This window comes from Pristiophorus japonicus, chromosome 15, assembly GCF_044704955.1.
Source record: "Pristiophorus japonicus isolate sPriJap1 chromosome 15, sPriJap1.hap1, whole genome shotgun sequence".
Taxonomy (NCBI): domain Eukaryota; kingdom Metazoa; phylum Chordata; class Chondrichthyes; family Pristiophoridae; genus Pristiophorus; species Pristiophorus japonicus.
The window spans coordinates 142215247-142236771 of record NC_091991.1 but is presented as its reverse complement, the minus strand read 5'-3'; the positions used below and the strand labels follow the sequence as shown (position 1 = coordinate 142236771).

General features: G+C 40.2%; 2 protein-coding genes across 3 annotated transcripts in view; one reads left to right on the top strand and one right to left on the bottom strand.

Moving 5' to 3' along the window:
* atf7ip2 (activating transcription factor 7 interacting protein 2) overlaps positions 1 to 12803 on the top strand; it is a 152815-nt gene extending 140012 nt beyond the window's left edge. Inside the window, exons 13-14 of one of the 2 annotated variants that reach the window (XM_070901041.1) lie at positions 5309 to 5394; positions 10056 to 12803. In XM_070901041.1, coding sequence (XP_070757142.1) covers positions 5309 to 5394; positions 10056 to 10460 — 491 coding nt within the window. In that variant the 3' untranslated portion in view covers positions 10461 to 12803. The remainder of the gene's footprint in view (positions 1 to 5308; positions 5395 to 10055) is intronic. The other variant, XM_070901042.1, reaches the window with a different exon arrangement.
* Positions 12804 to 16942: 4139 nt separating this feature from the next.
* Positions 16943 to 21525, bottom strand: part of emp2 (epithelial membrane protein 2) — a 36484-nt gene continuing 31901 nt past the window's right edge. The window contains exon 5 of the mRNA XM_070901040.1: positions 16943 to 21171. Within this exon, the coding sequence (XP_070757141.1) occupies positions 21005 to 21171 (167 nt within the window). The 3' untranslated portion in view covers positions 16943 to 21004. The remainder of the gene's footprint in view (positions 21172 to 21525) is intronic.

Here is a 21525-nt window from a genome sequence, read left to right as displayed (position 1 = left end):
CACATTGCCCTACATCCTGATATGCATGTCATCCTAAACCCCCTTACTCTGCCTTCCCAATCCCACTCCTGCACATCACTCCTCACACCAACCTACCTTGCAGGTGCACCCATCCCTCACTATCTATGTACTTAATCACATCCCCATTTGACAGTCCACCACTGACACTCGTCCTCTTAATGCAATGTCATGCCTCGCCCTCATAATCACCTTCAACAGATGTTTCCCATCCATCCCTTACACTCATTCCATCACTCTCACTTAAAGGTCTCTTGTTTCCCTCCTTGCAGGAGAAGAGAGCACAGAATACACGAGACAGGCAGCAAACTGTGATGGCCCACCAGTAACCACGCCACTCATTTCAGCAGACGAGGAGGCCCTGGAACTCAGCCATGTTCGGAGCTGCTGGCGGTGAGAAATGGAGGGAGGGGACCTCCCAGCTACCTGGTGATAGAATGAAATATCATACAGCCAGATGGCATATAGCAGTCACTCATGGTGACTTGATGGCAGCAGTCAGTGAAATATGATCAGGTGCATAATGGTAATTTAAAACATTCTTATCATGACAGTTCTAATTCATATCTTTACTCTCCCATAGGGCCATCGACTGGCCACCTCGCTGTCCAGCTGGAGGAGGAAGACAACAACTCAGAGGAGGCCGCTGAGTCTCTGAAGGTGCACCGTCACTCGACCCAAGCACACCCAGCACCGGTGCAGATACACACACATCAGTTGGGTCCAATAAGAGAAATAGTAGTGTTGTCACCTGGTTTCTCATAGATAACATGTAAGTAAGAGCAGCTGGTGGAGACAGGAACAGCAGTGGAGAGTCCTCGTCGGAGAGCGCAGGATGCTCCAAGCGGTTCTGAGCTGGACTCAGATGCTGAACCTCGGGGACAAAGAGGATGATTCTTGAGGAGCAATAAAACATGTGGGAGGCTCTGGCAGCTTTTGCAGCCGTGGATGGCTCAGTTGTAGGAAGAATGAAGGTGTCCATCTCCAATATGGGCAGCACGATGTCGCAGGCAATGACTACAATGTGTTCATCCTTGGAAAGGGTGGCGACCTGCATGAAGCATCAAATGCGCCAGACGAAGGAATGCATGCTTGCTGTGAACTACAACTTGTAGACTCGGATTGCAGCTATATCTAGGAAGGATAGAACCCTAGAGTTCTATCACCCACTGATGTGCAGCAAAGTGCTCTCCAGCTCCATGCTATCAGGGAAGTGCAGGCGGTCCAGGAGAGGAATAATGGAGAGAGGGGACATGGAAGTGAGGGCTCAGCTCAAAGTGCTCCTACTTCTCCCCCATTGCCCCCCTCTCAGTCAGAGCCCCACATGCTGCCTCATATCCTGATGGCCAAGTCTATCCCTGCACAGGTGCAGGAGGAGCAGTCTTTGGCGGAGCCCTCACAGGCTCCAAAACCCAGAGGACATCCGCCAAAAGTGTCTAAGCAGTCAGAGTAGGGAAGTGAACAGCCTGCCTTGACCTCTGCTGAAGCCACAGGAGTTGCACGTCATAGGAGTAACAGGAAAAAAAGGACACAATTATAGATGCACATGGGTATATAATAAAATGCTTGAGGTTAAATATCTGCAGAAGTTGTGAGCCACATAAAATTATTTATTTGCACCACTTTCCCGTCTTGCCCATTTTTCCCGGTATATGGGAATTGGCCTTGTCAGTTAGAGTGAATGGTAAGACATTACCCAACCTCGAGCATGGTGTGTGTGTGACAGGAATGGTTTGGTCATTTTAGGACTGCTTTGTGGTTTGGTAGGTTGTGGGGATGGGGCGGGGGGGGGGGGGGGGTGCGGTGGTTAACTTAACTAAATTGTGCCATTATGAGGCCATCCCGGACACCAATGTGTGTCACTGCTGCAACAGTGTGTCCCGCTGCTGGTGCAGTGTCCACTTTGCAAAAGCAAAAGAGGAAATAGCAGAGCTCCGACCATCATTACAGGTGTGGTGCCAGAGGACTGGAGGACTGCTAATGTTGTACCTTTGTTTAAAAAGGGAGAAAGGTATAGACCAAGTAATTTCAGGCCAGTCATCCTAACCTCGGTGGTGGAAAAATTATTGGGAAAAATCCTAAGGGACAGGATAAATCTTCATTTGGAAAGACATGGATTAATCAAGGACAGTCAGCATGGATTTGTCAAGAGAAGGTCGTGTCTGACTAACTTGATTGAATTTTTGGAGAAGGTAACCAGGAGAGTCGATGAGGGCAGTGCATATGATGTAATGTATATGGATTTTAGCAAAGCTTTTGATAAGGTCCCACATGGCAGACTGGTCACGAAAGTAATAGCCCATAGGATCGAGGACATAGTGGCAAGTTGGATCCAAAATTGGCTGAGAGGCAGGAAGCAAAGGGTAATAGTTGATGTGACTGGATGTTTTTGTGACTGGAAGGCTGTATCCAGTGGGGTTCCGCAGGGCTCAGTGCTGGGGTCCCTTGCTTTTTGTGGTATATATCAATGACTTGGACTTAAATGCTGGGGGTATGATTAAGAAGTTTGCAGATGACACTAAAATAGGCTGTGTAGTTGATAATGAAGAAGAAAGCTGCAGATTGCAGGAAGATATCAATGTACTGGTCAGGTGAACAGAACAGTGGCAAATAGAATTCAATCCGGATAAATGTGAGGTAATGCAAGGCAAGAGAATACACATTAAATGGTATGACACTGAAAAATGTAGAGGAACAAAGGGACCTTGGAGTGCAGGGCCACAGATCCCTGAAGATAGCAGGCCAGGTCGATAAGGTGGTTAAGAAAGCATATGGAATACTTGCCTTTATTAGTCGAGGCATAGAATACAAGAGCAAGGAGGCTATGCTTGAACTGTAAAAAACATTGGTTAGGCCACAACTGAAGTACTGTGTGCAGTTCTGGTCACCGCATTACAGGAAGGACGTGATTGCACTGGAAAGGGTGCAGAGGAGATTTACAAGAATGTTGCCTGGACTGGAGAATTTTGACTATGAGAAAAGATTGGAGATGCTGGGTCTGTTTCCTTTGGAACAGAGGAGGCTAAGGGGAGACCTGATTGAGGTATATAAAATTATAAGAGTAGATAGGAAGGACCTGTTTCCCTTGACAGAGGAGTCAACAATCAGGGGACATAGATTTAAAGTAATTGAGGGGAGGTTTAAAAGGAGATATGAGGGGAAATTTCTTCACCCAGAGGGTGGTGGAGGTGTGGAACTCACTGCCTGAAAGGGTGGTAGAGGCAGGAACCCTCACCACATTTAAAAGATACTTGGATGTGCACTTAAAGTGCTGTAACCTACAGGGCTATGGACCAAGAGCTGGAAGTGGGATTAGGCTGGATAGCTCTTGGTCGGCCGTCGCGGACACGATGGGCCGAAATGGCCTCCTTCCGTGCTATAAATTTCTATGATTTAGACTCCTCCTCCTCCGAAGAGGCTCTGCGCCTTGCTCCTCTTCCTATGTTGTGCGGAGCGCAGCATACAACAATCATTCTGGAGAGACTGGCTGGTGCAAATTGAAGTGCACCTCCAGATCTGTCCAAGCACATCTTCAGCATCCCGATTGCTTGCTCTATTACACATTTCGTCTTCATTTGGCTTTGATTATAGAGCTCTCCGACCTCATTGCTTGGCTTCCTCAAGGGATATCATCAGCCACATCTTTAGTGGATACCCCTTGTCTCCAAGCAGCCAGCTGATAAGTCTGGTCGGAGATGCGAAGAGCTGAGGGAGGGTGAACTAGCTTAAGAAGAAAGAATTATGACCGCTCCCTGGGAATCTGGCACACACACGCATGATGATCATTTTGTGGTTGCAGATGAGCTGAACATTGAGAGAATGGAAGCCCTTCCGGTTCATGAACACTCCTGGGTGATCTGGGGTGCCTTGATGGACACGTGTGCAGTTGTTGACACCATGCCCCTGTGGGAAGCCAGCAAGAGCCGCAAAGCTGAGCAACCATTCAGTCTGACTGGCTTCATCAGTGGCAAAGTGTACATAAGTGCCTTCCTTGTCAGTCAGTCAGTCACCTGGTTGATGCATTTGTGGACAGCTGACTGCGAGATCCTGTAAATGTCTCCTGTAGATCCCTGGAAGGAGCTTCAGGCGAAGATGTTGAGGATGGTGGTGACTGTGACAGCCACTGGTTACACTTGTCCATCAGGTCCACTTAGCAGCAGGTCTTCTAGCCGGCTACTAATGTCTAGCACGACCTGATGCAATAGCCTGAGGCACTGGTGTTCAGTCATGTCCAAAAAGCTGATCCTCTGCATATAAATATATATATAATATATATTTATAAACCCCTGTGTTGGAGGTATCTCCTCCTGCGAGGTGCACCCCTGTGCTCATCCCCTCTTTCCTGTGGAGCGGCAGGTTGGTGAGAAGAAGGCTGTGACTTCTGTTGCTGGTGTTGCTACTGGGGCTCATCTTGGTCCGAATCTGAGGTCCAAGGTGAAGGAGCGACACCCATGCTGATCTGATAGATACCAGGTAAAGTAGAGATCAGAGGCACAATCCTCCTATGTAATGAGAGTGACTTCCAGTAGTGAGAGTAACTTCCAAAGCTGTAGAAATCACCTGCAAACTCTCAGCACAAATGGTGGTAGTCAGCAAGAGCCTTTCCCTTCGGCAAAGAAGCAGGTATGAGTATTTGTGATTTTTTTTTTTATTGTCAATTGTTCAACTCCCACAATGGCTGCTCTGCTCCCTCCTTGCTTTCATTGGCGAGGTTCAGCAAGCCTGTGAATCCTGTGGACTGGTAAAGGCTGCAACATCAGGTTAAAAAGGCTGTTAATAGCCTCATAAAAAGCTCTCACTAACTTTAATTAGCTCTCCTGATCAGGCCTGGCACGCTGACTAATGCGCCCCAGTTAAGGGCAGAAGCCAGTTTCCAAAGCGCTGTCAATTTCAATGCTTTTAACTGCCCACCCGCTCGCAAACCCACATTACCTTGTCAGGCTTGTACAAAACTACCACACTCTCCCTCGTCTACTTCTTCATTGTCTTCCTCCCCAATTATTTGGACTTCCCATCCCACATGTCAGTTGAGGTGGCCTGCCCCCTAATGCTATTTTATCATGAGGGCTGTAGTCAACCTTCTATTGTAAAAACTGAGCAAAAAGGAAAATTTGAATTAGCATTGAAGATGAAGTGCGACCCCTTCTTAACCCAATTTAGACTCATTTTAAAAAGTTTAAACCTAAACTAACTTTAACCCTTAAATGCTTGAATATCTATTTAACAGCCCAAAATAAAACACTAATAAAAAATCAGCCACTGCAAGCAGTAAATATACGTATTTGTTTAGGTGGACCAATGAGAGGAAATAATATGATGACCGAGAATTTAAAGCCAGTTGACCCTATAATGGATCAACAAACACAACATTCTCAGGCAAGTATTCTACGAAAACTTTTAAGTATGTTTATATTTGGGGGGAATTTTAACCTAAAAAAAAACGGGTGGGTTTGGAGCGTAGGGGTAGTGAAATTGTTAAAAAGCGGAATCCTGACCTGAACGTGCCCACTTCCGGTTTTAACAGAGGCAGGATGCTAACTCGCTGCCAGGAGACGGAACATCGATTTAAATATTTCAATGAGGCTGAAAGCCTCTTCTTTAACCTCCATTTTATTTTTAACTGTAGCTGGTTGGATTTTACACATCTCGTAAAACCTGGCAGTTACAGCAAGGTGAGGACCACTGCATCCAGGAGGCAAGTGCCTTTACACCTACCTCCTGGATCCAGGATCCCTGCCTAGTACACGCCCCGTGATCGGAGACCCTTTCACGAGGCCTCTGATCGCCTTCATGTCCGCCCTTGTTAAAGTCGGCAGAACCTGCGGGAAACCTGTTCTCCCGGGTTTCCCACCTGCATCGGAGTCCCTGCCCTAATCTGCCTTCCCCATGAAAATCCAGCCCATTGTTAGCATTTTAAAAAGAGTGTTAGCATTTATTAACATCCAGGTTACAATGTGTATATAGTATCTTCGCCCCACCCATTAGGAAAATCACAGGCATGCATGTCTCTTTTAAGATAGTTTAAAAACAACATGACCTTTCCTTCCTGCACTATATAAGATTATCTCCAGAAAGCATCATCAGTTATGTTTCTCCAAAGAATTATTTCTGAGCATTACTAACATTTTTGTTATCATATGACAACCCAATTCTACTGGTTTATTACCATCTAACAGAGTCGTACAGCTTAAAACCATCAAATCTTAATGTTTTCTTCAATCACTCTGCCCCCAGATCACAATTCACCTTTGAGCTTGCCACACATTTCTCAAATGAGGTCAAATATAAGGACTGAAAGCAATTGTCTTTAATTATCTAAACAAGCACTGGTGGTCACAAAGTTAGCAAAGAAGTTACCTTACAGGGTCAGATAACAAATGACCTCCTTCCAGTGGCGGTTCTAAGAGGAAGAAAGTCCTACATTAAGGACCAAATATTCGTGGGGGGGAAATTGGGTACCGCCCCGTTTGGGTGTGGTAATACTTGCGAGGCGCGAGACTTTGCGCCAGCCACAGAAGTCTTGCCTCTCGTGAGAAATTGGGCCTAGCGCCCCCAAAAGGAAGTGCGCTCCACTTCCTTTCTGGGATGGTAGCAGGGCAGACGCGTCAGGAGCGGGGCGCAGCACTACGCACTGGGCCACGTAGATGGGGCTTTTCCCTTAATTAAAGGGAAGGGCCCAAGCTGCATACTCTGCAGCAAAAAAAGGGGTCGTACCTGGTCCACCGGGGAGCAGCTCCGCCGTGCCAACAGCCCGGTACTCGAGCAGAGTGCCGAACTGACCGATCACGACACGGATGCAGAAGAAAATCCGGAGGATTTTTTTTAACTGCAGCACACCTCCCCTTTAAGATACCGCCGCCGCTAAACTCCTGCCGAATTTAGCAGGAGTTGTTAGCGGCGCCACGCCCGATTGCAAAGTCATTTATGGGAGCCACAAATGACCCAAATTTCCAGGCCTCGGTTTCGCCCTCCAAGCTGGACTGCTGTGGAGTCATTTTCTGTGCGGTGGTGCCAAAGTGTGGTCATGTTGGCATAAGACCAAGAAATTAATTGCTTTGCAGCACGTGCTATTTTTTTAAAATGAAGTCAATCTCCAAATGAATGCATTAAGGATTACACCACCTTTTAAAGTGTTCTGCTCAAAGGAAGACTTTAATTTCACAGAGCAGATTTTTTGGCACTGCATAAGGTTCATGATGTTAAACGGTATAGGCATAATCAGCCAAAAATGAACGCCAACACCGAATTTTTATATATTATTTGGTTTGGACCCATTTTCAATTAGACTGACTAATTATTGCACGAAAATATGACCAATTTTTCTGTGGTTGAATCTGGTTTTCACCTCTTATGTGCCATGGCAAACATAAGCCAATATCAAGCTAAATTTTAGGCACAAGTGCTTCACTTTCATCACTGAGTCACATTGGGTTAACTTAGACATTCCGAATTAGAAATAGAATCATACTGCACAGAAAGAGGCCAGTCGGCCCATCATGTCTGTGCCGGCCCTCTGAAAGAGCTACCAATGAGGCAAATTCCCCTGTTCTTTCCCAATAGCCATGTACATTTTTACTTTATAAATAGAGATCCAATTCTCTTTTTAAAGTTACTATTGAATCTGCTTCCACCATATAAGAAATAGGAGCAGGAATAGGCCATTTGGCCCCTTGCACTTGCTCCACCATTCAATAAGATCATTGCATAAGAACATAAGAAATAGGAGTAGGACATTTGGCCCCTCAAGCCTGCCCACTCCCCATAACCTTTTACTCCCTTATCGCTCAAAAATCTGTCTATCTCTGCCTTAAATATATTCAATGACCCAGCCTCCACAGCTCTCTGGGGCGGAGAATTCCATAGATTTACTTCTTCTCCTCTGAGAGAAGAAATTTCTCATCTCAGTTTTAAATGGTGGCCCCTTATTCTAAGACTATGTCTCCTAGTTTTAGTTTCCCTTATGAGTGGAAAATCCTCTCTGCAGCCATTTTGTCGAGCCCCTCATTATCTTACAAGTTTCAATAAGATCACCTCTCATTCTCCTGAACTCCAATGTGTATAGGCCCAACCTACTCAACTTATCCTCATAAGTCAACCCCCTCATCTCTGGAATCAACCTAGTGAACCTTCTCTGAACAGCCTCCAATGCAAGTATATCCTTCCTTAAATACGGAGACCAAAACTCTACGCAGTACTCCACATGTGGCCTCACCAATACCCTGTACAGTTGTAGCAGGACTTCTGCTTTTATACTTTATCCCCCTTGTAATAAAGGCCATTTGCCTTCCTGATTACTTGTTGTACCTGCATACTAACTTTTTGTGTTTCATGTACAAGGACTCCCAGGTCTCTCTACTGCAGCACTTTGCAATTTTTCTCCATTGAACTATATATTAACTTATTAATTTCTCTCCATTTAAATAATAATTTTCATTTTTATTTTTCCTACCAAAGTTGATAACCTCAAATTTTCCCACATTATACTACATTTGCCAAATTTTTGCCCACTCACTTAGCCTATCTATATCCCTTTGCGATTGTGTGTGTCCTCACAACATGCTTTCCCACCCATTTTTGTATCATCAGCAAACTTGGCTACATTACACTCGGTCCATTCATCCAAGTCATTAATATAGATTGTAAATAGTTGAGGCCCCAGCACTGATCCCTGTGGCACCCCATTAGTTACCATTTGCCAACCGGAAAATTACCCATTTATTCCGACTCTCTGTTTTCTGTTAGTTAGCCAATCCTCTATCCATGCTAATATATAACCCCCAACCCCGTGAGTTTTTATCCTGTGCAGTAACTTCTTATGCAGCACTTTATCAAATGCCTTCTGAGAATCTAAATACACCACATCCACTGGTTCCCTCTTAACCACCCTGCTCGTTACATCCTCAAAGAACTCCAGCAAATTTGTCAAACATGATTTCCCTTTCATAAAACTATGCTGACTCTGCTTGACTTTATTATGCTTTACCAAATGTCCTACTACTGCTTCCTTAATAATGGACTCCAGCATTTTCCGAACGATAGATGTTAGGCTAACTGGTCTATAGTTTCCTGCTTTCTGTCTGCCTCCTTTTTTTTTTAAATAGGGGTGTGATATTTGTGGTTTTTCTATCTGCTGGGACCTCTCCAGAATCCACGGAATTTTGGTAGATTACAACCAATGCATCCATTATCTCTGTAGCCACTTCTTTTAAGACCTAGGATGCAGGCTATCAGGTCCAGGGGACTTGTCCACCTTTAGTCCCATTATTTTACCGAGTACTTTTTCTTTGATGATAATTGTTTTAAGTTCCTCCCTCCCTATAGCCCATTGAATATCCATTATTGGGATGTTTTCAGTGCCTTCTACCATGAAGACAGATACAAAATATTTGTTCAAAGTCTCTGCCACCCTTTCAGGCAATGCATTCCAGGTCATAACACATAGAATAAAAAATGCTCTCATCCGCCCCTGAATGTCCTGATATTCAGATCCTGAATTGAGGAGGGGAGTAACTATCTGCATCAATATGGTACATGTAGATCTGGCTCAAATGTAAATTGAATCTTTTTTAATATCTTAGATGCATAGGTAGCACCTAACCCAAACATTGGCATGTCGGTCATCTTGTGCCCACAGTCTTTTGCTCTTGGAGAAATTAGAGGCTCAGGTGCTGAAATTCCATGGGGGCTCACCTGGTCTCTCGCTATAACTCCAGTGGGTGACTGCAAGAACCTCCGCAAAATTTCAAGGCCACAGTATCAAGTGAGGATGAAAAAGGAAAACAGGCCGGGAAAGTAAACTTTGTGAGTTGTTGGACATGTAGCAATGGGTCACAGAGGCAAGCACTTGAATCACCCTCGGCTGAAAAATGATGCATGATACTTGAAGGAAACTAAAAGACAGGCAAATAATGTTTTTTTTAAATGAGTGATAAATATAATGTTCCATATCTTCAAAGATGGGACATGATTGAAATACTGCATACAAGAAAGTTTGTAAATTTGAAGAGATTATAACTTTTTAATTCTATATTATATAGGTTCCCATTCAATCTGTACATCCTGCTCTACTACCTAAGACAACGACATCAGATCTGCCTTCTGAAGCTGATAATACAAATCCTCCCCAGAAGCCTGAACTAAATCTGGCACAAGTGATAAAACCGAAAGGAATTGCACTGTCTTGGAATATTACAGATGTTGCACAGACATGTGCCCCTGTACACAGTTACCAGTTGTATGCATACCATGAAGACCCCAGTTTGAAGTGCCAATCACAATGGAAAATAATTGGAGAAATTAGAGCCCTGCCTCTTCCAATGGCTTGTACTTTGACTCAGTTTATAATTGGAAGCAAGTATTATTTTACTATTAGAGCAAAAGACATTTATGGACGTTTTGGCCCTTTTTGTGAACCACAAGTTATTTGTTTGCTAGAATCCTAAAGACTATACTGAAGAAATTTATATTAACAGACATTAATTGTTGCATTATAAAGTATTGTTAAACTGTGGTCTTCATTTGTAAACTGCTGACAATTGATTATGCAAATATGATAAAAACAATTGTAATTCTAGCTTACTGTGACAACAGTTCTTGAAGTATTCATATTTAATTTCCCAGACAATCTTGGCCAGTTCTAAGTTCATGAAGAAGTCAGTGTCTTTAGATATTTACCATTGTGTATTCATTTTTGAATAGAAGTAAATTCAAAATCAGATCTGAATCTTAAACACAATGCAGTGTCAAAAGGGTTCAATTCTCACTGTGAGCTTGAAATATAGTTTCCAGTTGTTGGTTAAATGTTACTGCTACTTTAGCACTTTTCCAAGTTACATGCATATGTTGAAGAGTACCAAAATACTATTGAATATTTTCCTTTATAATGTGACTTATTAATTCTCCATAATTGTGTTTATTCAGTATTCAAGGGTCAAGCTCCTATGAAGATATTTATATTTTTTCTTCATCCTTTTGATCTATATGTGCCTTGTGCCAATTGCAACCGTGAGGACAGGCAAACTGCTTTCAGCCCTCTATCAATGACATTCTGATCAACAAACATGTGAGAATACCCCAGCGTGTTTCTCCTGCCACCTATTCGCAATGTTTCCCCCGCCACCTATTCGCAATGTTTCCCCCCAAAAGCAAGCTCCTGGCCTCAATTGCATCTCCATCATTGAGATGTGCACTTTAGTGTATGGGAAATTGTGAGCTCAAAATACATTCCCCATTCCATTTATCGTGTAACTTGTTGGAGCTTTCTTGTGCTCAATACAGATTTGAAATTTAAAAACTAAGTTGCAAGAAAAGGGAATGCTTGCCGCCTTAAAGCTTATGGCTTTAGTGAATTTAAAAAAAATTTAAAATTCAGTTTTCAGTTTTCAATTACATTGCACAAATAAATTACTTTCAGCTGAATTTTAGGTCTTAAAATACCACCCGAAAATTCTAAATACTGTAGAGAGTAAACAAATTAGATTTTACTTGTAATGTGTTACAATGAACATTGAAGTCCCATCTGAACATTGTTGTATATTCAGAACAGGTGGATGCTAATGACATACCACTTTCATCAAAAAGACCAGTAAAATAATTTTCTTAATTTTGATTAAACCTAAACTATTGTACACTGTTTAGAATATGTAGGGAAAGTAATCAAGTCGTACTGTGTAGCCTATACTTTTACAGACCTGCTACATTTTTATAGAAAACTCAGTTTGAGAAAACCAAGAAACTGAATCTTTTTAAAGGCTGCTCATCCATTTTAGCATGACTGAAATTTTGTGAAATAATTAAATCCAAAACTCAGCATGTGGTTATTCTGGACAGGCTCATTTTGTGTTTATGTATAGAGATTGAGATAAATGGGTGAAGATACTATGAAGCCCACGTAAGGAGCTCAACAGTTCAGTACATAGGCTCCGTTACAACACTAACGCGTTTCACACCTAAGCCAATGAGTTGGAAACTGGCTTGTTAAGGCTTGATCTAGTGGTTTAGGGATAGATTTTACATCCTTTGGCTGTAAATAATGGATGGAATATACATTTCCTACTTTTTCTTTTATAAGGGGAAAATATTACACTACTTGTGAGGAATCAGTGGTGGTAATTTTTTTTTCACTCATGTAAAATGAGATAATTGAACTTTTTATTTGCCTCCCATGTCACAGATGAATCTAGAAAGATTAAAATGTTTTGGTTTGAAAGTTGTATATATAATTTGTAACACTAAACTTACTTAATTGTTCGACAAACATTGCATGAATTGTGCAAATATAGGAGTTGGGTGCAGAATGCAAGTTTGGCAGTTGCTTTAATTTATTTTGCAAACTGTTGGTCCAAATTATACTTTACAGCCTGTGTTTTGCACGGAATTACAAAGGGATCATGAAAAATGTTCCAAACAACTGTTCAGAATCAAAGTTTCTAGCCTTGAGATTATTGGAGTTAAAATTGTGACTTCCATTGCAACTCACATTCTACAAGCTGTTAAAAAAATGTTTATATATGTGTCGTACAATATGTGTCATCCAATTCCCCAGGTTAATATAACTTACAAAAGGAAAAAAATAAATGTGTAACCAAAGACCTAAGGGTGTTAAATTAACCATGGTGTGTTTAATTACCAATAATGCTACAATCATTGAGGCCAAATGTGGCTTTTTTAAGTCTGCTTATCTGACTGTACACCTAAAGATTGTAGTAGTTAGCAGTTGTAAAGGAATATTTGACTTTTTTGTATGAATACACGAATACAGAAGGCAATTTTATTTTGAACTAAAGAACTGATTAAATTTCAATGTTACTTAAAGAAAATTGTGAAAATGCTTCCATTGGTTTTTAGGTTAAATATTCTCAATTTGTATGCTGTTTAACATAACCAAGGCAATATAGCTCAGGAATTCATTGCTTTTCAGTCTTTCAAAAACTTTCATTCCAGCATTTAAAAACTACATTAACAAAGTGATTGTGCTTTTAAATTATCCACCATATACCTTGAATAATAGTATTTATCGCTGGAAAATGCCTTTTTTTTTCTAGTTGGTATTACTTTACATGTGAATTTTCCTCATGTTTTTACAAATGTGAAATACTGATTACACCCACAGAAAAAATATAAGTCAACGTGTTTTCTCTGCTACAGCTTTAATGCTCAGTTTTGGCTAGGAGAGGGTGTTCCAAGTTGAGACGCATCAGGAGGATGGGTGCTATGAATCATCTGTCAGAAATCAAAATATTTAGGTAAATCGCATCTAGTCTTTCAACTGGTCAGAGATTTATAAAAATTTAATTGCTTTCTTTACAAAATTCTAGGTTTTAGAACCTAGACCAGTACTGTATTAATTTGCTAATGTAGAGAGGAAAATATTTTCATTAACCGTGGCTCTGTTTTTAGCAGTTCTTTGGCTATAAAACAAAACAGTACCATATGTACCATCTTTGCTGTCCATTGCAGCCATAAAGAACCAATGAACACACTTGCAATCATAGAACGCCCGTCACATCCTCGGGATTTTCCAAAGCGCATCACAGCAAATGAAGTTCTTTTGAAGTGTAGTCACTGTTGTAGGCAAACACAGCAGTCAATTTCCACACAGACATGTCCCACAGACTGGAAGATAAATGACCAATAATGTTGGTTGAGAGACAGATGTTGGCCAGGGCACAAGGAGAAACTCCCATGCTCTTCAAATAGTGACATGGGATTTTTTTTTTACATTAACCTAGAGGGCAGCCATGATCTTCATTTGACATCACATTTGAAAGACAGCATCTCTGGCATTGCGGCATTCCATCAGTCCTGCACAGAAGTGTCAGCCCTGATTACATGCTCGAGTCTCTGGAGTGGAACTTGAACCCACAACCTTCTGACTCTGAGGCATGAGTGCTAGCATCAAAGGCTGATCCATCATGTGCCAGAACTTGTAAAGGCCCAAAATACCATATTAACTATAAAGGTTAAATGTGACTTAATTAATAGCCTGAATTATTTTATAACAAAACTACATTGATCCTTTTTGATTGTTCCAATTGCTCATTAACTGCAGTATTGAATTGTACACAAGATTACACAAGAATTTTGATCTAAATATTGACACCATGTCATTTTACAAACTTTCCTCCTATCTATGAAAGTTCATAGCTCAGCGTGAGCCCAGTGTCTGAGCCAATGAGATATTATATGTCTGGGTGAAACTTAATTAGATCCTTTATTGTAATTGCAGCTTGTAGAAAGCAACTGGCTGGAGATGAGGGGATGGGTAAGTGTCACAATAACATCACTATAGGACAAATTACACGGATTCTCTGGCCATAATAGCGGGTCCACCATTGAAAAGCCTCAATTTCTTACGACCAACATAGTGAGGCTAAAACATAGTATTATCTGCATGCTAAACACAGAGAAGCAGGCTATAAGCCAGCTAAATGGTCCTACAATCAACAGATTAATGCAAAGTTTTCTAGCCCTATGATGTCCAGTTGAGAATGGTAACTACCATCAAGTGCCACGAACTAATCAATAACTTGCCCACTGATGCTCAGTTTGGTTTCCACCAGAACTACCAAGAACATCCCCATCCTAAACAATGGCAGAGCACAGCATGTTCGTGCAAGAGACAAGCCTGAATTATTTGCATATGTGTTCAGACAAAAATGCCAAATGAATGTTCTACTCGGCCACTTCTCAAGGTTCCCACTATCATAGATGCCAGTGTCCAGCCAATTCAGTTCATTCCATGCAATATTGAGAAGAGGCTGAGTGTACTGAACACAGAATCTATGGGCCCTGACAACATCCCAGCTGTAGTGCTGAAGACCTGCACATTACAACTAACTGCCTCTCCTCTTCCCACCCCTACCCAGGCTATTCCAGTGTTGCTCTGAGACTAGCATCTATCCAATAATATAGCCCAGGTCTGTGTATCTACAAAAAGTAGGAAAAATCTAAACCAGCCAATTACCAACCTCTCAATCATCAAAAAAAGGGATGGAATGTGTCCTCAATAGTACTAAGAAGTGACACCAGCTAATCAATAACCTGCTCTCTGATGCTTAGTTTGGTTTCCACTAGAACCACTTGGCTCCGGATCTCATTACAGCCTTAATGCAGACATGGACCAAGCGTTAAATGTCAGGAGAGGTGAGAGTAGCTGCCTTCAAGATCAGGTGAGGATTCAATCAAGTATGGCACCAAGGAGCCTGAGCAAAACAGAGGTCAATGGAGTCAAAAGAAAACCCTCCAGTTGGCTGAAGTCATAGCCAACACACACATTGTTGGAGGCCAATTACCATAACCCCAGGGCATAGCTGCCATTGTAATGACCACTTCCACCAAACAAGCCAACCACCTCCTTTGACCTTTAATAGCAATAGAACTGCTGAGCCTCCACCATAAATATCTTGGGTGGGTGGGGTCGCCATTGACCAGAAACAACCAGCCATATCGAGTCAGTGCAATCAGGCGATTGCTGTATTTCAGGCTGGATGCCCTTCTCATTGATCATATGTGTATGTGGCTACGAGCGTCCAGTCAATGTGACAGGAAACAGACAGAATTCCCAGAGAAATGGCTTTAATAGCGGATTTAAACTGTTTTTCCAAGGGCACTGTCAGCTTCTTGCTAGAGTTATGGTGGAAGACACCTCACAGAATTTCAGGCCCATTGATGTTTATCAGCACCTGGAATTGCCACAGGGTTTTCTGATCATCTGCCAAATTTGGGTGGAATTAATGTCTTTAATTTAATACTGGGAACCACACTTTAGGAAGGATGTGAAGACTTTCGAGAAGAAATTTACTAGAATGGTTCCCGGGATGAGGGATTACAATTACGTGGAGAGGCTGGGGTTGTGCTCCTTAGAGCAGAGAAGGCTAAGTAGATTTGATGAAGATTTTAAAGAGAAGCTGTTTCCAATGGCTGAAGGGTCACTAACGAGAGGGTACACATTTAAAGTGACTGGCAAAAGAATCAGAGGCGACATGAGGAAAAACTTTTTTTGCACAATGAGTGGTTAGCATTTGGAATGCACTGCCTGATAGGGAGGCATACAAGATTCTGAAGGGGATTGACAGGGTAGATACTGAGGGGTTGTTTCCCCTGGCTGGAGTGTCTAAAACTAGGGGCCACAGTCTCAGGATAAGGGGTTGGCCATTTAAGACAGATGAGGAATTTTTTCACTCAGAGGGTTGTGAATCTTTGGAATTCTCTGCCCTAGAGGGCTGTGGATGCTCAGAATATATTCAAGGCGGAGATAGATTTTTGGAGTCTAGGGGAATCAAGGGATATGGAGATCGGACGGAGAAGTGGAGTTGAGGTCGATGATCAGCCATGATCTTATTGAATGGCTGAGCAGGCTCGAGGCGCCGTAGGGCTATGCCTGCTCCTATTTCTTATGTTCTTAGATAGAGTCAATAGCCTTCAAAAGGGAATTGGATAAATACTTGGAGAACAAAATTGCAGCGATATAAAGAGTTTGTCCCCAAAACACAGGTGTCTATTATGCTATCTATTTAGTTGCCCTTCACTGTATCCTTTATAATGCCTGTATGTCTTCCTCATAACATGATGACTAGAATTGTGGACTGCAAGAAAGAACATGCATTTATATACAAATTTTGCAACATCAGGGCATCCACAGCACTTTACAGCCAATTAAATACTTTTGAAGTGTAGTCACTGTTATAAGATACGCAAAAATATACGCACTTTGGTTGTAGGCTGGATTCTCCGACATATGCTTCCTTTGACAGAAGGATCACTGAATATATACATACACTGATGTATTGGATGTTGAATAAGTCTCTTACTTGACTATTAGAGTCGAGAGGATTGCCGTACAGACAAGCTGAACTTGTTTCTCAGTATACTATCTAAATATTTGTTAAACCTTTACATATAACACAATCCTTTGTGATTTGCTAGGCAGGTACTTTATTACACATACAAAATACAGATAATTATTCATCCTTTTTTCTTATTTTTAGATTTCCTTACCAATAAAGCCTTTATTACAGATGTTGAATCATGAAATTAAAACTAAACAAAAATGCCAGGAGAAATATGAATCCAACAAGTGCTAAGGGGCTTATCTTTCAAAAAAGCATATATAGCACTATTTTCACAAGCAATCATAAATATTTTCAGGGGAGAAGAATTTATTTTCTAAATGTCTTTGATGACCAAATACTAACCAATATTGTTTATATCCAAAAGGAAGAAGTCCTTAAATGAAACTAATAGGAAAATCCTTACGTATCAGTTTATGTAATGTATCAGACCCGGGATGACCATGCATTTACTTAATAAGTACTGATGGTCTATAAGTGAGATCATGATTTCATCTGTTTTTTCTAGGGTCTATGTATTATTGGATCCTTTCATCTCTGATACAGTAGAAATAATTGAATACGCTTACCAGTTTTAAAAATCTGCAGATTTAGTTTTAAGTCGACACCAAATCATTTGGCCACTATTAGATTAAACTGTTTATAAATGCAGATTGAAATCAGAAAGTTTACAGTTCATGTGTTCCAGTACAAATCTTTGAAACAAATCTAATTCATACAATAAACCCTATCATTCAATGGCAGAAATTAACTTGACTCAGGACCAATGGCCATCAATATGTTAAAAGTCATAAAATGCATACATATCGTTCATTATTTGAAAGCTTCAGAATCCAGCAATAATATTGACTTGTATATGCACACAAATATATTTCGAAAGTTTGTATTCCACCCTTTCCATGCTCACGATAGTTTTGATCCCTATCTGTGGCTGATAATTTAGGCAGAAAAAGGATAATGTCCTTAGATAAACCATACTTATTATACGCCAAGTATCAAATGTATGAATACTTTTAAATACAAATTTCTACTGGACACTTTTGAGTATTGCAGTTTGTTTAACTGTGTACAATACTATTAGAGTAAAATGCATTAATAACAAATTGGCATGCAATAAATACATCGTATTGGTAACATAAAAAATAAGACCTTAAGATACTACAGGAGAAAATGCTAGCTTCACAACCAGTGGGAGTATTATATGTTCTTTGGTTATTAAGCTCTGAAGCAACACCACTTGGATAAGATTTCCTGTAAGTAGAACTTCAAAAATTGTTTGTAGGCTGTGTAAATTTCAAAGGATTCTGAATGATTAGCAAGAAAAACACTCGTACTCCTTTATTACATCATTACTAATGCAATGGAATCCAATTGCAAGATCAGATCATTAATTGCTTATATTTGATCCCCATTATGAAAGCACTCATGGTGTCCTCCATGACCTTATGTAACTGTACAACAGTAAACAATTCACCAATGTCCTTACTGTTTCCATAGACCACTTGAGTTACTGAAAAAGATGTACCCCCAACATTTTACATGAAAAAATGCAAATGGTTGATCACTAAACTAATATAGCTACACTTGCAAAATAATATAAAACCACATTTTGCTAGACAATAGGTTTAAGAAAATATCAGAAATAGCAAGCTGTTCAGTTATTTGACAGTACCTTTCTGCTGCCACTAGAAGTCACGTGGAGCATGTGTTCCAACTATTTTACAGTATTGCAATGGCAGTCACAGTTCTAGAGTTGAACCTGTAGTGGCATTTCCTATATGCAAGCTATTAGGATTTATTTAAAAGTTAAAATTTGTTATCTTGAAGCAAAATTCACTTCTCTGTGCCGGAAGTCTTGAGATGAAACGTTCCTTTGCCAGGAGGTTGAATGCTAAGTTTCAGTGCAATTATGTTATTTTCTATTGAATTATGTTGATGCTCACTCTCTAATTATCAAATAGGTGCAAGAAAAAAAAAATCAACATCTAGTGAGAGTAACCAAACACAACTGTGAAACTAGTTCTCTCTGACGTTTGGATTTAAGAGCCTTGGCAATCACAATGCGCTCCTGATAATCGGGAAGAAAACAAGCAGCACTAACTCGCACAAATGCTGAATTCAAGTATTCTTTAACAGCAGTATTTTCTTTCTGCTTCCCACAAAAGCTAGAGCAGTAATTTTCTCAGGTCAAGTGTTTCTTAAATAGTTTCTGGGAGAGCCTGTTGTTTGACTTAGTTTAAGAATGGGGAAAACTGTGCTGGCGTAGCTTAGTTCAGTTTCAGTGCTTCATTCACGCTGATGGATTTGAAGTAGTCTGGTTACTAAAATGTAAAGATTACTTCAGTGACCTCTAGTGGCAGAAAATCTATAACTGAGAATTGTGTGAAGCCGGAGACAAGTTTTTCAGTAGGTAAGTACATAAAACAAATTATTTTTAAAGTTCCACCCAAGCGCAAAAGAAATATTTTTAAAGTTCCACTCAAGCGCAATAAGAGCCCACACCAAATGAAAGTCGAGTCTCAGATTACCAACCACATCTGCAGAACAGGAGCGTGAAGCTTTTCTTAATTAGTCTGGTGCCACGAATCTCAGAAGGGCTGGGTTAAAAAATGAAAATTCCGATAGTGTTTTGCTTCATTTACAAAGAAGAGGCACCTACTTATATCCAGCCAAAAATATCAGTTTGATCTGAAACAACCTATTATTATTTCAATTAGAGGCTACTCTGCTTTAGAATGAAGTAGTACTTCAGGAAAACAGATGTCTGTTTCCAGTAGTTTACACTTCAGTAGATGGTTCATACTATGTTAATAAATAAAATGTACAAACAGGCCCAGACATCAAGTTTATTCTGTCTTCAACATTGGAGACTACTACTTCTAAGCATTTGTTTTACATTTTGCTTTCAAAACTAGACAGTATAAAAATACGCATTCAATAATTCGTGGGGGCTTATGGTTTTGCTTTTGATTCGCCACCATATCGGTATAATTATATCCATGTACTTGGCCAATAGAAAGTAATTCAAAATCGAAATGATTTACAATCCAAAAATCAGAGCCTATTTGCATCTGATACTTTGATCATTGAAACAATATTTTTAAACCCACCACCTTCAGTTACTTGACACCTAATTCTACCAACTAACTTGGGTATATTTACACATTATTAGATCCAGTCCTTACATGACATGGTAAAGAATATTGCTGCTCCTGACATATGTAGGCTTGGCACTGCACTAAAGATTTTTAAATCTCTTTTTGGAGTTTCCAAGAATGAATTAAAAACTGATTTGATTTTTTTTTGAAGTGGTACCTTTTTTAAAAATTGTATTTAAAAATAATTCTTGGTTTGGATGGTTTTACCAAAGTCACACAGCAATTCACTGACTGTACAAAGTATAATCACTTGCTCATTTGAATATACTGTTACAACACTGCTACATTTTTAATCCAACATATTGAAGAAAAGATGCCTTCCCAGTGGATGCTATATGGTACTGTTCTCGAGCTATAGACAAACTTTAACAATGCAATGCACTTCTCTGAATAAAAGACCATTTTTTGTGTACTCTTTGAACAGTTACTTATTTTACCCTAAATGATTTTGATACATAGTTTTAAGAATTTGTATATGCAAGAAAATAATGTTTTTGAAAGCTAAACATGATCATTGATAACATAAGTTAACTTTGGGAAAGGCTTTGAGATGGAGTAGAAAGTCACCAGTTTAGAAAGCATCTCATGAACTATATGAAGCTCATTTTAGAGGAGGTTGAAATGCTTAAACCACCTGCTCTGTGAACATAAACAGACAAGTTGATTGATTGAAGGTTGCTCATCACTGACAACAAAAAAAACCTTTCGATTTACCTTAATGGAGACAAATGTGAATAATAATTTTTATTAAGATATTTTTTGTAAAAACTGTGCCAAACTGGTTTTAAAGGATTTTCAACTTCTAAGGCTTCAAAACAAGTGTAAAATTAGCTATTACATGCTTTTTTTTTTGCTTAATTTGACAGTCACTGTACAGAATTTTTTTTTTTGTTTGCAAGAGATCTTTATGCTATTGATCCAGAAACAAAAAAATCTCTGTAATGATACACATAGAAGGGGTTAGGTCAATTCAAGCCTCTATTTACGTTTTCGTAAAACAATATACATCACACCACTGATCAGAGTAAAAGCAAAGGCGATCCAGGCTAGAATGTAAGAGTATCCGTAGTTTCCTACATGCATATTTCTATGGAATCTTTCTTCCTGGTTTGTATAAATGGAAGCTGCAATCATTACACAGAGACCTACAAAAAAAAAATTAGAAATCAGTTTTTAATGCAATTCATTCTCTAATGCAGGATCGCACTCTTCCAAGAAGAAATCACTGTTCTCAGTATTTACAGGTAACTTAATGTATAATCTCGTCGAGGGGTTCAGATGATGGCTTACTAATTTGGGGATATTAAGGGATAGTGCAGGAAAGTGGAGTTGAGGTAGAAGATCAGCCATGATCTTATTGAATGGCAGAGCAGGCTCGAGGGGCCGAATGGCCTACTCCTGCTTCTATTTCTTATGTTCTTAACAGAGTTGTTTACAAATTCCATCTGAGCCCCAAAACTGGAGTTTATAGGAGTAGTTTTACTTCCACATTTTTATAA